General features: G+C 36.4%; 1 protein-coding gene across 2 annotated transcripts; it reads left to right on the top strand.

Moving 5' to 3' along the window:
* The first annotated feature begins 2,212 nt into the window (after positions 1–2,212).
* On the top strand, positions 2,213–17,245 carry LOC106163937 (methyltransferase-like protein 27). 2 transcript variants are annotated; one of them, XM_087013649.1, is made up of 6 exons: positions 2,213–2,360; positions 14,973–15,109; positions 15,443–15,559; positions 15,935–16,070; positions 16,495–16,587; positions 16,923–17,245. In XM_087013649.1, exons 1-6 carry the CDS (start codon positions 2,324–2,326, stop codon positions 17,105–17,107), a joined length of 705 nt encoding a protein of 234 aa, XP_086869775.1. In that variant the 5' UTR covers positions 2,213–2,323; the 3' UTR covers positions 17,108–17,245. The 2 variants fall into 2 exon arrangements, with proteins under 2 accessions (XP_086869775.1, XP_086869776.1); XM_087013650.1 differs by lacking the exon at positions 2,213–2,360 and adding an exon at positions 12,831–13,351.
* Positions 17,246–17,601: the final 356 nt, after the last annotated feature.

Genomic DNA, 17,601 nt, shown 5'->3' with positions numbered 1-17,601 from the left:
CACAAAGGCAAATAAATACTTAGCCATAGCAAAAGATATTTTAAGAATTTTCAGTCTACGGAAATGACAGATTTTATTTAAAGAAGAAGAAAATTATGAAGATGCCTTTAATGCAATGACTGCAATGTACAAGTGGTGATACTTTGACTTTAATTTTTCTCAACTTTTATCATGACTATTTTCACAAAGGCAAAGAAATCCTTAGCCATTGCAATAGATATTTTAAAAATTTTCAGTCTACGGAAATGACAGATTTTATACAAAGAAGAAGAAAATTTGCTGATTATGAAAATGCCGTTAATGCAATGACTGCACTGGACAAGTGGCGATACTTTGACTGTAGATTAATTGCCGCACAACTACCTCATGATTGTTAGCAGATCTTTATCATAATTGTTGCCTGAATGCTACTCGAAGGCATGAATGATGCGAGAATGTTTTTTTTTTTTTGATCCGCTGTGATATGTCACCCTTGCTTCATTAAATGTCTTAAATTGCTTGAATTCTTGCATTCTTGTCCTTTGTCTCCACAGTTAACAAAATAAGGCCCGTTGCCAGAAATTTCAAAAGAGGGGGGTCTTTTTCTGAAAAATCTTGAGCCTGACGAACAAATAAGTAAAATTTATTAAATAAACAGTGAAATGAAAAAGGCATCGTGGTATGATGGGAGCAGACAAAAGTTTTTAAAACTTCCCTTATACGTGTAACTCACATATCAAACTAATTAGAATCATCAGACGTTTACAACTTACGTGAAACTAAGAGTAGTTTCGGTGCCTTTAACATGGCGCTTGAGAGTTGGTCACCCGCAAGCCAGGTCACCGTCCAGCTGCCCTTTTAGACTTCCTGTTTCGAGTTTGGGCACAGATATGTCCAGAATCTTCATTTTTTAAAGCAAATACAGCCTAGACAGTCTCCCCAATAAAAAGAATTTGGAACCCTTATTTTAAAATCCTCACCGAACCCTATAATCGGTAAATCATTTAATTAATTATTAATAAATTCACTGATTTATTGGTGATGGGAATTGAATTCAGGAGTATCAACGCTGTTCCATGGGAAAAAAAGAAAGGCAAAAAGTTTGAAGTAATCTATTATAATGCCCTTACTGCTTTGGTTTCATACAGTGGCACAGTGATTTGGTACTAAAAATGCGCTTGTCCTGTTTCCTGAATTAATCTCTCTTCCTATCTTATTATTATTAAATCCATCAAATGCCAAACTTTAAAATTACCCTATCAACATTGGTTTCTTAGTCGCCCTCTCTTTACTTGGCGAGCGAAAAATGTTCTGGTTGTTGATTAGGTATAGAGACATCACACTGAAAAAAAAGTGTAAATAAAGTGGACTTTAAAAAGTAATCAAAAAATTAAGACATTGTCTGTGTATAAAATCGTCCCTTGTAGAGGTCAACTAATGCCCTTATCGCTTCACAGAGACCTAGTGGGGAGAAACGGGAATGACGCCACGACCAACTGGACTAAATTTTTTACTTCTCAGTCAAGATGGTGAAAAAGATGCGTGCTTGTTTGTGCGTGTATGTGTGCATGACGAAGCACACGAATAAAACGTCGTGCCTCAATATGAGAGCCAGTCTTAGCCTCTAAGCCTCTACAAAATATCAATTAATTGGTCTCGCATAAGAATTTATTATATCACAATGGTGGATGCAGGATTTTTTGAAGAGGGGGGTGTCCAGGGACGGAAAAAATTGGCACTTTAGAGGGCGAACGGTGCCAGTTGGTACGGTTTAGAACTATGATTCAGCTAGTCAAATTTCTAATTTCAAGATGGATCATTGGTCTGATTTTTTTCAGAAATCGTAGGGGGGTCAGGACCCCCCTGACACCCCCTAAATCAGCCACTGTTTACCGTACCACTTTACTGGGTTCTTACAGGTAACTCGTCCGGGGGGGGGGGGGGGGGGTACTCCCTTTCACTGGCCCTTAGGCACCCAAAAGTCAGCCATTTAGGTGACAATCTTACGTAATAGCCAAACATTTTAGTTAGATGATTTCAGATGCTTTTTTTTTCATTTTGTTTTACAATGAGTTTACGTTTGACTTCACCTGTAAAGCTATAGAGCACGATGAGTACGGTTCAAAAATGGTCGATTTAAGTTGTGAGTAGTCTTTGTCATTTCAAATGTCCACTGTGGAGTTGCCCCCTATACTGTATAAATACATGTACAGTCTTGATAAGCAAGGCCAAAGGAGGAGGGGGGGGGGCATAAAAAATGTATGATTATAGGTAGAGCAATATCGGCAATATGACTTGAAAAAACTTTTCTTGCTGATAGTCCCAACGAGCAGATAGCTTTTTTATGAAAGGGCTGTACGACATGCATGGCGCTATGCCGGGTAAGGTATTGACTCAATTCAATTTTGATCTGTTGAGAGATCAGTGACCATCCCCGCCCAAGTACCATTTAAAAGACTTTAAAGCAGAGAAGAGAAAAATAATTGACGACGCAGACTTTATGATAATGTCGAGCAATAATTTATTGTCAAAATCAATCACTAATTCTAAACTATACCGGATTTATTGCAAAAGGTAATTTGCTCGGACACATGTACAGGTACCGGTATGCCTGCATTCGATTTTGATTGCCGGTGTAACATGAAAATCTGACTCCCATGAAAATCTGACTCCCCCAGTCAGATTTTCATAATGAAATTCTGACTCCCCCCATGAAAATTTGACTCCCCCTCCACAAAACTTCATAAATCTTATTTTATTTGAGTATATGACTGTGATCTTGTAGTATGTAAAATGGAGGATACATTGGCACTTTTTTTAGTTTGCAGGTAAATATTTTCATGAAAATTAAGTAAATTAAAAATCTGCACTTAACCGCAAATTGTCTTAGTCCATGAAAAAAGGCCTTATTTAAGGATTTGGCTGCACCCCCCGTCAGGCAAAGGTTTTATGATTGATTCTTGTAGTTTAGAACCTGAATTTTTCATTTCTGCTTGTTTCCGGCTTGAAAAAGTGTCCGTTTGTACCGGAAACAGACCAAATCCAAGATGGCCGCCAGTAAATTCATGTGTCAACTGTAAATACAAAAATTGATTTAAAAGTTACTTAACAACTTAATATTATCAAAATTTGCACTGATCACAAGTACTTTGGCCTTCTTTGATTTTTCAGGCACTTTACATTTTTCAAGATGGCGACTGAATCCAAGATGGCGGCCATTTTCCTTACTTTTTGTGAAAAAATACAAATACCTAAATTTGATTTTTTTTTTTTTATTAACCAAAAATTAGGAATATTTTACATGTTTTGATGTATTTGAATAAGTTGAAGTCTATATTTTTAATTTTTACCAGTTACTTTATCACAAAATTGTACATTTGAACACAGATGGCTCTAATCCAAGATGGCCACCACATAAAATGGGCTTTTTGTTTTGATATGTCAACAAGAGTTTCTCAGTATAAAACATCTCAGACTACTTAATGGAGGATTTATTGCACGGGTCATGGTATGAAATGTATGACTGAATAATTTAAATTGTTTTGAGATTTTGTTCAGGGTATAAAAATCCAAAATGGCCGCCAATTTCTGAATTCAAAAAGTACATTATTTTGATTTGCATGTTAAAAAACATTAAATTGAATAATTAGCAAATTAAAAATATTTATTTTTAGATAAATTTACCTGTATTGCAATCTCATTTTGTTTCTTGGACACTTTAATCTGTCAAAAAGTGGTTAATTTTTCTTCATTTATCATGATTCCAAGTTTGCCATTGATAAAAATGAACTGCACGCTACCCGTATGGACAATACCACATGTTGTGAGCCTTACTTAAAAGGCTATTTCTGAGCTTTATTGTTGAAGTATGGAATGGAATATATAACTGAATAATTCGATGCTTTTAGGCTTGTAGTTTAGGGTTGAAAAGTCCAAAATGGCCGTCAATTTCTGGATTCAAAACAAACGACATTTTGATTTGCATGTTGAAAAGCATCAAATTGAATGATGGGAAAATGATTAAAGACTATATTTTGATAAACTGCAGTGTCCTTTTACTGTTTAGAATCTAATTTTTCCAAAAAGTAATTATCTAAGCTCCAATCATCAAAAAAATCCAAGATGGCCACCAACAAAAATGAATTTTAGGTAAACATGGATGAAAACACACTGTTGAGTCGTAATTATATATATATATATATATATATATATATATATATATATATATATATATATATATATATATATATATATATATATATATATATATGTCTGTGCTTAATAAGGTTGAGTGAATCTCAAATGCTTTGCCGTTTTCTTGAACAGAAATTGATGCATAACACACAAGGGACAGCAATTTTTTTCAGCAGCAACTATATGACAATTTTCAATATTGCAGACAAAATGTATGCCCAAAATGCCCTAACAAGATTGACGTACATCATTTACAACTTAAGGATCAATAGTTTGTTATATGGGGGGTGGGCTGTAAAATTTAATTTTCATATGATAGCACTTCTATTGTTACATTTCAAATGGACTTGGGTTACTGGTACAGTGCTTGTTGGAAGTTCCCTGTCAAGCTTGACGAAAGAGCCAGGATCTCAGTCAAAAAAGGGACTTACTAGTAGTAGTGATAAGATTTCTCACATTCTGCTAGGTGTTGATCGTAAAGAAGAATCAGAATTATCCTAATCTCAAGCAACCAAAAGGTAAAATCTTTAATTTATCTGAAAAAAAGGGATGGATAACATGCAGCTGTAGCATTATTCTACATGTATAAATCCGGGAAGCAATCACTATCATAAACTAAGGGTGCTTTCCCAGAGATTTAGATCAATCTAGAGATTAAGATTTAGATCGACCTAACTCCCTGGGGGTTCATGCTAAATTGCAGTCAGCCAAGCGGGCACCATAGTTAATTACCCCCTTACAGCTTTTAGTAGGCGGGACAGACGCTTAAGCCGGCCAAGCTGACAGTAATCTAGTGAGACTCCCCACAGGGATAGATCGATCTAAAAATCTATGGAAATTGGGTGTAAGACCAGCAAAGAAGTTGCAAGAAAATGTCTGGATCTCCAAGAACATCTTTTGTCTCTTTAGAGAACAGTGCTGGATAATAATACATTCAGGAAACTCATGAAGTGGTGCTGCAAAGTGAAGTACATTGATGGTGAATGATGTATGGCACATGTAAGTGACGATGAAGGAGTTCAAGCACAACATGACAAATGATGTTTATGATACAATGTATATATAGGTGCAGGTAATTCTTGCACTTCACGGATAGGTACTGCTCAATATGTTCCATGAATTCTTTTAAAATCCAACATTATTCTGTTGAGAGAAAAATATTTGGAGATCCAAACATTGGAGAAACACAGACTAAAACAAACTTTCTTAATAAACTAATTATCAAATAGATCACCACCAAAATCTACTTACTTTTAGCCTAAAAAATGACCTATCCTGAACACTTCATTTAAGTCTATCCTGAAATTTTTGAGTTAGGCTGATAACAATATGAGAAACCATAACAAATGGACAAGCGAAGGTGAAAATGTGACCTTCCCGGAAGAGGTGATAAAGCATGCATACTAAGCTCCCGCATACATGTGTGTATATGGATCAGAGACCTGAACACAAGGCAAGAGGCTCACTCTCTTAAAACAAAGGTGTTTGCACACAACCTTTGGCATCATCAGGCAAGCCAGAGTAACTATTACAGAAGTTTTAAACAGGCATTTCTGTGCTAAAGAAGACTAAGTTGACTTGGACATGTGAACTAGATGAATGTTGCATAGCAAAATCCCAAAACAGCTGTCACCTGTACTATTTGACCAATTGGTTTTGGGTAGCAATCTCAGAGGAAGACCATGGTTGAGACTGAAGGACTGAAACTTGCAAAAGCAGCTTGTTTAATTCCACACAGTGACACACTGGCAAAGGAGTAAACATTATCTAGAGCAAAGTAAAATAAATCTAATTGTCTCTCAAAGAAAGACTAAAAGAGGTCAACAACTCGCTACAGCAAAATGAACAGACTTTGAAGCAAAATCACCATGAAATACTGACATAAACCCTGTAACACCTCCCTTGCTTGTAGATTCTAAAACAGAACTTGCTTATAAAACATGGAAAAGATGAGCCATGAGAGAATCCGACGTTAGAAGACTATGGATACCAAATTGAGACATTCATTGCTGCATAAGACTCTTAACTTGAGTGGTGACCATATTGAATATTGTAGACATGAAACTGGTTTAAAATATAAAAAAATTAAACTTCTTAATAAAGCCTTAACTTTTTAAAATTATGTATTCAAGAAATATTTGACGTAATGATTGTCCCAGCCCCATTATTTGAAAATCATTTGCAGTGGCACCCCATCTTGACTTTATTGATGTTTTTGGCCATTACTTACTAGCAAAAGGAGACTGGAATTCAATCAAATTAATTAAATGTATAACTTTTTAGAATAAACATTTGATTTCGATTATTTTTACTTTTTTATTTACATGAATAGCTTATGGTAAGAATTCACAGTTAATAGTAGTATGGTTGCCATCTTGGATATCCTGTCATATTTGAAACATTTAAAATATTTTAAATAGTGAAAGCTGCGAAATCATACCAAAATAGGAAAAAGGAGTCTGCAATATATACAGTTTTATCAAAAACATGTACATTACGCCTTCTGTATTCATTTTCAATGCAGTTTGATTTTTTTCTCATTATGTACAGAGAATTGAAGGGCATAAAACCAGAAGGGATCATTTGTTCAATTCTGTAGCCTTCCAAAAATTGGAACTGAATTAAACAATACTGTAGATGAATTATTGCATGAAAAAGACATTCAATTTGAAATCTAGAAAGACATAAATCTTTCGTTCATAATCAACTCACTATAATCAACTCTTTTTCATTGGTAGCCGTCATTGATTTATGGCAATCAAGTAAAATATGATGAATTTAAGGAAATATGAATGGTCAAAGTAGCAAGAAAGGCCTGGATGTTAAAGATACATGAAAGATATACGTCACAGTGGTTTTAAAAAATGTTTCTTTAATTTCTCTCTCTATATATATTATTAGTAATGAATCAGATAGGTAAGCATATTTAATGTACGTAATAGAATGGACCCCAAGGTATGGACAAAGAAAAAGAGGAAGGCCGGTCAAACAATGGAGGGATGAATTAGATGACTACTGGAAGTCTTGGAAGAAGAAACCTTGGCCAAACTGGAAATCTGAGGCTCAGGATAGGAAACAATGGAAAAAGCATGCTGAGGCCTTTGTCCAACAGTGGAACACTATAGGCTCTAAATGATGATGATGAAATGATGAATAGCAGCCATCTTGAATATTAATTGCAATGTAAAAATCTTAGAAAGTTTCTTTGAAATAATTCAAAGAAAAAGTTATTTAGGATAAAAAGTAATTTAAAAATGAGTTCAAAAGAGTACAGAAATACTGTGTACGCAATTTAGTAAGGCTCTCAACGTGGTATTGTCCACACAGGTAGTTGCAGTTCATTTTCAACAATGGCCAACTTGGAATCATGATAAATGAAGCAAAAATAATCACTTTTTGACAGAATGAAGTGTCCAAGAAGCAAAATGAGATTGCAATACAGATAAATTTATCAAAAAATAAATATCTTTAATTAACTAATTATTCAATTTGATGTTTTTCAACATGCAAATCAAAATAATGTATGTTTTGGATCCAGAAATTGGCGGCCATTTTGGATTTTTATACCCTGAACAAAATCTCAAAACAATTTAAATTATTCAGTCGTACATTTCATACCATGACCTGTGCAATAAATCCTCCATTAAGTAGTCTGAGATGTTTTATACTGAGAAAGGCTTGTTGACATATCAAAACAAAAAGCCCATTTTATGTGGTGGCCATCTTGGATTAGAGCCATCTGTGTTCAAATGTACAATTTTGTGATAAATTAACTGGTAAAAATTAAAAATATAGACTTCAACTTATTCAAATACATCAAAACATGTAAAATATTCCTAATTTTTGGTTAATAAAAAAAAAATTCAAATTTAGGTATTTGTATTTTTTCACAAAAAGTAAGGAAAATGGCCGCCATCTTGGATTCAGTCGCCATCTTGAAAAATGTAAAGTGCCTGAAAAATCAAAGAAGGCCAAAGTACTTGTGATCAGTGCAAATTTTGATAATATTAAGTTGTTAAGTAACTTTTAAATCAATTTTTGTATTTACAGTTGACACATGAATTTACTGGCGGCCATCTTGGATTTGGTCTGTTTCCGGTACAAACTGACACTTTTTCGAGCCGGAAACAAGCAGAAATGAAAAATTCAGGTTCTAAACTACAAGAATCAATCATAAAACCTTTGCCTGACGGGGGGTGCAGCCAAATTGGATTTTTTGGCCTTTGGCTCATGGACTATCTCCCCTATGAAAAGCTATTTATATATGATATTGGATGATCATTTCTACATCTTTCCTTTAAATTAACTTTATGAAGATTATGTTGGAAATATTTGAGTTTGATGGTAAACTATTGGGTGAAAAAACTAAATAAACAAGAAAAATAGAAAATTAAAAATGTGCATTTTATCACCCAATAACTCCCCTATGAAAAAGCTATCTATTAAATATTTGATGATCATTTCAACACCTTTCCTTAACTTTTACTTTATGAAGATTTTATTGGATATATTTGAAAGTTTGATGGTAAAATATTGGGTGAAAAAACAAAACAAATTATAAAAAACATGAAAAATAAGAAAATTAAAAACGTGCATTTTATCATCCAATAACTCCCTATGAAAAAGCTATCTATTTAATATTTGATGATCATTTGAACACCTATCCTTTTAGCCTAGGACACTTTATGAAAAATATATTGGAAATATTAAAAGTTTGATGATAAAATAGTGAGTGAAAGAATGAAAAAGAAATCATGAAAATCTTCATTTTTATACTCATGAGATTTGGACTCCCATGAAGAAAAAGACCTTTTTTTATATTCAGTCACCATACCATTGTTTTCCACATAGTTTGCACAGAGATGTACATTTTGTTATTATTTGAAAGTTTGGTGGTGAAAATTTTGGTGAATATCTTTAAAACAAGTATTCATCTTACTACCTGTAGGTTTTGCACTTCCATGTCAAAACGCTACATTTTTAACTCAAGAAATTGGCCCCATCGCCTTTTTAATGAATTCTTATATAGCATACCCAGCATTTTACCATTCAAACTTTCAAATATTTCCAATATATATTCTTCATAAAGTACCCTTAAAGAAAAGATGTCAGAATGATCATCAAATATCAAATAGATAGCTTTTTCATAGGGGAGTCATTGGTTGTTAGAATATAAATCTTTAATTTTTCTTAATTTTAATGTGTTTTTTTTCACCCAATTTTTTAACCATCAAACTTTCAAGTACTTTCAATATATTCCTCATAAAGTATCCTCACAGAAAAGATGTTGAAATGGTCATCAGTTGTCAAATAAATAGCTTTTTCATAGGGGAGTCTTGGGTGGTAAAATACAAATCTTTAATTTTTTTATTTTTTCATGAAAATTTTCACCTGCAAACTAACAAAAAGTGCCAATGTGTCCTCCATTATGCATACAACAAGATCATAGTCATTTAGTCAAATTAAATGAGATTTGTGAATGTTTTTTTTTGGGGGGGAGTCAAAATTTCATAGGGGGAGTCACATTTTCATTATGAAAATCTGACTGGGGAGTCACATTTTAAGGGAGTCAGATTTTCATGGTACACCGGGCTAGTTTGGATGCACATGTCTGCAATAACGATCGGATGTACTTGAGCCGTACAACTGTAATTCTTGCTGCACAACGCCAGTCCCCGAACATTGTCTTATTTTTGGAAGTTGAAGTTCAAGATGTTCACAAGGCTTTGTCTGAGAAGCAGACACGGATATCGTTCCTAGATAGATTTTTTTTTTTTGCACTGTGTCTTTGTTTTGAGCTGAAATTTAATTTGGTATCGGCTATGACTGTAAAGAGTAGAATGGGACGGATTTAGTTTTAGCAAGCACCTAAGAAGAGCGAATTATTAAAAAAAGCTCAAATGTTTTAAAGCTGGCGGGTTTTCCATTCAAGCAATTGCGACGATGTGAATTTTGAAAAAAAAAACAGATTTGGCAGGTAATTCCGCCGTGAAGATACCTTTTCTAACTGGTAAACGTTGTGCAGTAGCAGGAAAGCTACTAGATCTATTTCAAGTTTGGTGTCTTTTATTGAGAAGACTTCCAGGAACGATCCTAATCAGATGACTTCAGATGACTTCAGATGCTTTTATTTTCATATTGGTTTACAATGAGACAACGTTTGACCTCATCCTTGGCGTTATAGAGCACGATGAGTGCCAAGGCGTTTCTCACTTTGCCGGTTTTATTTCTGAGTAGTCTTTGCCATTTCCAATGTCCACTGTGGACTTGCCCCGGGAAATGTATGACCATATGAACAGTCTTGATAAGCAGACCAGAAAGGAAGGGAGGGTATAAAAAACAAAATGCAGGATTGGGTATAGTAATAGCGGCGACATGAGATTTGAAATAAATAAAGAAAAAAAAAAAACATCTTCTTTATACCCCCACCGAGAAGACTGCAATCTCAGATGAAGGGCAGCATGACATGCAAGGTGTCTTGCCGATAATTCTATAGATTCAGTTCAAGTTTGATCTGTTGTGTAGCTGGTAAAGGATAGAGATCAGTGCCCATCCCCGCCTAAGCATCATTAAAGAAAATTGTTGACGTTGACTTTATGGTAACCACCAGCAATAGATCGTTGTCCAATGGATCAGTTCTGCTAAACTATACCGGATTTTTTATGCAAAAGGTAATTTGCCCGGACCCAGGAGGGCCTGCATTCGTTTTCGTGCCTTCCCGATCCCGGGACCAGCTCGTAGGTGTGGCCAGGTGACATGCCTCATCTGGGACCAGACCCGGATGAGCCTGCATTCGTTTACGCGCCTTCACGATCCCGGAGCCAGCTCGTAGCTGTGTGTAGATGGACACGCCTCATCTGGGACTCGAACTCGTGACTGCCCTCGTGACACCCGTTACCATGGTAGATGATGGGTTTAAATGTTTTAGCAGCCATGCACTCTACCGATTGCGCCATGAGTGCCCCTCCCACCTTCCGTGGTCACGTGATTCCACTTATAGTAATCAAACAAAAAATTTGAAATGATTTCTATTAGCAAAAGTATCTGTGGACGTTGTGGAATTCGAACCCACGAAGGAGAGTTTTGTTGTATCTCGATGAGCGTATTGACCACGCAGCCAGGGAGGCTTCGTTATAAGCACTAGATCAAATGCAAACTTTCTACTTTGTCACGTATAGGGCCGGGCTAGTTTGGATGCACATGTATGTCTGCAATTACGATCGGTTGCACTTGAGCCGTACAACTGTAATTCTTCCTGCACAACGCCATTCCCCGAACATTGTCTTATTTTTGGAAGTTGAAGTTCACGGTGTTCACAAGGCCTTATTTGAGAAGCGGACACGGATATCGTTCCTAGATAGATTTTTTTTTGTACTGTGTCTTTGTTTTGAGCTGAAATTTAATTTGGTATCGGCTATGACTGTAAAGAGTAGAATGGGACGGATTTAGGTTTAGCAAGCACCTAAGAAGAGCGAATTATCTAAAAAATGCTCAAATGTTTTAAAGCTTGCGGGTTTTCCATTCAAGCAATTGCGACGATGTGAATTTTGAAAAAAAAAAAAAAAAAAAAACAGATTTGGCAGGTAATTCCGCCGCGAAGATACCTTTTCTAACACGCGCCATTAAACGGATTAAATCTCGGCTCCGAGGTTTAATATTTGCTAGGCCCCTGCAGCGATGGCGCGTGTGGAGGCGGAGAGACTATCATCGCTTTTGAAGTGGTTCAGTTAGTACTCGGGCCATCTATTCTGATTTGCTACATAGATAATTATGACCTTGCAGACCGTCATAAATACGTTTATGTTCAGCCAAGAGGACATAAGACACGGTACTCTTCTGGTTACTGTTACTATTACAGACCACGATACATGATTCAAAACATAAGTTTGCCACAGCGCGAGTTTCTTTACCTTTGATGAGAATTCTATTGAACTCCCAATTTGTAATAAAGGACTTTAAAATAAATGTTGAAGATCAAATGCATGGTGATCTTGTCGGACTGCCATATTGGATACAATTTTGCACAGGTTAGGCAAAGAGTTCCTTAAGAGATTGTATGATTTGACCTCAAAGTTGCGGGGAAGCAAAATATATTCCGTTTACACTTTTTAGCTAAAGTCATATCGTTACACACAATCCCATCCAAAGGTGTGCCGCAGGTTCAGCAACAGCAACGGCGGTGATCTTAACTCCTTTAATTGATACCATGGGCAAGATCGAAAACTTCCGCTACATTAAGGCCGCATTCAGTACAGTGGAGTAACTAGTCCGAGGGTCATATATGGACGACCTACTGGAATATGTTACGGTTGCTCAAACATCGCTCAAGGGCCGCCTGCATCGTCTGTAATCGCAGTGGACGCAGTAGGTCACAAAGAGTAGACAATGTCGCTGGTTTGTTAGCGTTCGCCTTATTTTTCTACTTTGGGTATGAGTATGCAATGTCACAAGTGCAAAGCCTCAATGCACTGCTGTGTAAAATGCATCAAGTTAAATTGACCTATTACCTGTATATACTTGACACAAAAATGTTACATGATTTCAAAGTTGTAATATTGGTACTGCAGCACATGTAGTACATGAAGATAGAGTGGATAATAAATGTTGATATAAACAGCTAATTCGCATTCTTTTCGCATTTAGTAATGATGGCCCCGGGTGTCGTGATAGAAATACATTACACATATATATCGGCATGCTCTGTAATTAAGGAGTGGACATATATATATAAATAGACTGTGGGCGGCAATCATGTCTTATTTTGCGCACTGAGCCAGGGAATAATCTTCAAAAATCCTATTGAAGTCGAACGCTGGTCTTCACTTTGAGACTTGTAATTAATTTTTGATAACCCCCCCCAAAAAAAAAAAAAATAATAAAAAAAAAAAAAAAAAAAAAAAAAATCAGCAGAAGGTGATATTGAGTCTGCTTCAAAGCAGAACAAAACGGCCTAGCTGTTTTACTGATGGCAAATGTCATTTAATGGAACGCTGCGCATCCCCTTTAATCCACTCCCTTAAATATATTCTGAATTGTAATCATCATTAGTTAATGTCGAATTGTCATGCTTCGTATGCATTCTTGCTCAGCTCAAATGAGAAATAGTGATACGCTAGATTGGTCGCTGCCCTGGTGGAGGAGACACGCTCATCACGAGATAGGAGAACGCAGGTTAACTGTAAGTAACATATAGTTTTGAGATGTGCATTTTTGGTCCAAATTCGCGATAACTACACGCACTCGACATGGAATTTATGTGAATAACCGTATAATATGTCCATACTGCTGATGGTAAACTGATTTGAAGTTTTCCACGCCAAACTCATGATCATGTACAGCACTCTGGCACTTAAACCTCCTTTAGACTGGGCGGTGTCCTTTCTGCGTCCTTTGTGCGATCGTGAAACTGTCCAGGTGGCCGTTGGACGCTCAAAGAACGTTCAAGCATCGCCGATGACATTTGGCTTCTTTTGACGATGAAGTTCTTGTCGCAGTTTTTGCAGAATGCGTCCTTTGAAAACGGATTAAAATTCTGTTTTTCAGTCAACCTTTCTCGTCTTGGGTGCCTGTCCATCCGTCTTATAAGCACAACAATGATAATCTGGCTTATTATCAGGTCATGCTGACCTTTCATCACTGAAGTTTGAAAAATAAGTTTATTACTAATTATATGTTTCGTTTTCTGAAGATTTTCTTAATTGGGTGACCTGGGTGACCGGGTTAGAACTGATATAAAAATATAAAAGAGTCAGAATATAACGAGGGACTCCAAAAGAACGCTAACCGGTCTAGAAGGAGGCAAAATGGTTGCCACTGATCGCCGATGAGGGAACAGAGAACGCAACGGGGATATTCAATGGTCGCTCATTCATCGCGATGGGCGCATTGGGTTGCACAGGGGACGCAAAGGGGAGGCAGGCAAGTCGCTCAGCGGACGCACAGGTCGCTCAATGGATGCACAGGTCGCTAGCAGTTTTACGGGTAAAATCAAGATTCAGTCGTTCAAAGGACGCAAAAAAGACTCCTTTACACTGAAACACGATTTAATTGGCGACCGTTGAGCGACCGTTGAGCGTCTGGACCACATCTTTTATCCCACAATAGACGCAGAAAGGACATTTATACCATGGGCATAATCTCAAGCATTTATTTGTGTTAATTCGTTCATTTTTTAATAATCCGTGTGACGTATGTGTGTGCATGTGTGCCTGAGAGAAAGAAAGAGAGAGAGGTAGAGTAGGTGTGCAACTAAGTTTTAAGCACACTTGGCAGTCAAGTTATCTTGTTACTGTTATTAGTTCGTTGTATTGTTAAAAGCGTGTCCCATATAGTATTCTATAGGACAAAGACGAACTCTGGTTTGCCACTGTAGCATATGATGTATTTTATTGTATGGTTCACTGTCTTGAAAGGTGTGCATCAATAGGAGCTATGAGGATAAACCCAATAAAGTGAATAATCTGCCCCTGAGTTACGCTATCTATGAATCTATGAAAACTGAACTTACGCACTCGCCTGAGTTAATGACCGTTTGCAATAGAGTTCGGTCAATATTTGGTCTTAAGATGTAAGGTTGAGAAACAGGTCACTGCATGAACATAGCGAATGATTATGTAAGCCCGATATCTCTAGGTAACATTCGATAATTTTAATGTAAATAATTGTTTTTAAAAATTAGCAACTGGATTTTAGTGACTCACGTGAACATCTACAGGAATCATATTTTAGATACTGCACTGTGCGTTGAGATGCGTATGTGCGATACGTCTATTAAGCAATTCGTAATATGCTCATTCCAGTGTTTATCAAGATGTCAGCTTCAAGTATGGAAGAAATGTTGGCAAGGGCCGAGCGTGCGAATAGGGCGACCAACACGGTAGATGATACCATAAAGGCCTACAGCCAATGGGCGCCTACCTATGATACAGATCACGGGGTGAATATGTCAATAACTCTCATTGGTTACAAATGGAGGTTAACTTATCTCTTGTATTAAAAGTAACTGGTTAACAATATCGAAAAGAAAAAATCTGTTAAAAAATGATATACGCACAAAAGGCAAACATGCATGCATCCTTGGTGTATCGTTTCTCAAATTTTGTAAAAGTGAACATATTTTATTTGCAGTTATGAAGTATAATAGATCAAGAGATTTGGTTTATGTATGTTGCTCCCGTCCTCCAATGTCACAATGCCACGGAATGATACAGCATTAATTATACATATAAAGCTAAGCGAAGAAACAAACCTCTAAATCGATTATTTACAGCACTTCCCGAGCAAAGGACCAGGTGTTGTTGCCCGAACAGTGGGCCTATTGTTTGGCGTCAACAAAGATGTTTTGATATTGGACGCAGGAGCAGGCACTGGGGTAGGAGGGAAAGAGGTACTGTCGTACAAAGTCTCTCTCTTTATGTATATACATGTATGTGTGCTTCTTAATCTCTTCCAGCTTTGAAGCACTGCTCGTGCAAAGACCACATTTCCCCAGCGGCCATATTGAGTGCTTTACTCAAGTCAGGAAAAAGGCGTCGGTCTTGCATCATCTCTCAGTTAGTTTATGTTTTGAGAACCGGATCATGTTGCGAGTAGTTGTGACGTCGTTTTTGACGAGGATTAGAATCCAAATAAAAATAATTGCTGTTTGCTCTTTGGAGGAGGAAGTCATAATATTATGTCCAATTTGTTTTTGAAATTTCAGTTTTGATGGTAATATTTTAAGACTCTAGTTATCCTCATGACGTCTTCGATTCATTTACAGCTTCAAAACCTTGGATTTACAAACCTGGAGGCTTTGGATGGTTGCCAAGCGATGTTAGACATAGCCAATCAGAGGGGAGTTTACAACAGGACTATCTGTGATTTGTTAGGACCAAACAGATTGGATGTTGATTCAGGTGATTCAAAATGTGTTTTATAGTTTGCTTCTTGAAACATGGCTTTATGTCAATGGATATAGTAATATGGCGGTCGTCAGTCAAAATAAGCTATGCCCGTTTGAAAGGGCCATGGATGGACATTTGATAGTTTTAACACCTCCATATTGGCAAACCCACAGACTTCACCCTTGGCTGCCTATCACCTGTATACAGTGACATTTTGTTTGTGTCGCATACTATAATCGGCGGATCCAATGATAAACGGAATAAGTGTCTCGTATCGGAATGAAGTGGAAAGAGTGAGTTGAAAGAAACAGGCGATATGTAAGCTCATTAGTTCTATAAGTTTTTGTTATTTAACTTAAAAAAAAATTAACATTTAACATTTTTAGACTTTAGACTTATGTATGTTTTTGATATCTATATATCTTTATTTTTACAGGCTATTACGACTGTGCGGTGTGCGTTGGAGCTATGGCGGCGGGCAATGCCAATGCTAGTTGCCTTCCAGAACTGATCAGGATCACAAAATCTGGTGTGTTCTTGTGAATGTGTGTGTGCGTGTGTGTGTGTGTTCATGACTCGATCTGTGTAAGTGTGAGGGCATGCGTTTAAAAGCTACATATATCATTTTTTTTTGCACTTGTGCTACATGTACGACTTTGAGCAAGGGGAATGTATTTGACGGTCGAACTGTTACTATTGTCATATGCATCACAATGATGTTTGAATAAAATATGCAAGTTATTCGTCCCTCTATCTATATTATTACAATGATAACAAAACCCATGATATATACATCAACTGTATTCAGCTGTAATCATGGTGAATAAATTATCTTTAATCATGATGAATAAATTATCTTTACAGGCGGCTATGTTGTCATAGCAACGAGAGAGATACACATCCCAGACTGTGGGTATGACGGCAAAAGTTGGGGCGACTGGCTGAAGATTCACGAAGACAACGGGCTGTGGAAGAAAGTGGAAATAAAGAAAGTCGAAGACTATTTTTGCGATCACATTGGCATCATTTTCATTTACCGCATCATGTAAAGACCAGACCCACAGTTTCACTGTGATATCTGTATATGGTACATTTTGAGAAATGTTAACGTAGGAATGCGTACCAATCGACTACCGTCCCATTGCTTGATATGCGGTAAATCATTTTGTAGTTTTCTGACGGCTGACCTAGGCAAATAATTGTAACAATGCATGTTACTGTATAGAGAATCTGTGATTAAAAATAAAGTTTGCGACGTTGCAAGCCTTGCAGACTTGGAGTTTTGTTTTTTTTTCATAATAGAACTGTAAAATATAATCGAGAAAAAAAAAAAACATGTTGTGAAGCCTATTGAAAACCGTTAGGGTTGCAATAAAATGAAAAAAAAAAAAAAAAATATATATATATATATATATATATATATATATATATATATATATATATATATATATATATATAAAGTTTTGCGTTTTTTCAAGACTTTCTCAGATTTTAAACGCATCATACTAAAACTAAACGCATGAGTTTATTCATTAATTGTAAA

This window comes from Lingula anatina, chromosome 5 (assembly GCF_051362555.1).
Source record: "Lingula anatina isolate TDL-2025a chromosome 5, LinAna3.0, whole genome shotgun sequence".
Classification (NCBI taxonomy): domain Eukaryota; kingdom Metazoa; phylum Brachiopoda; class Lingulata; order Lingulida; family Lingulidae; genus Lingula; species Lingula anatina.
The sequence above is the reverse complement of the archived record's forward strand: the minus strand, read 5'-3'. Positions and strand labels throughout refer to the sequence as shown.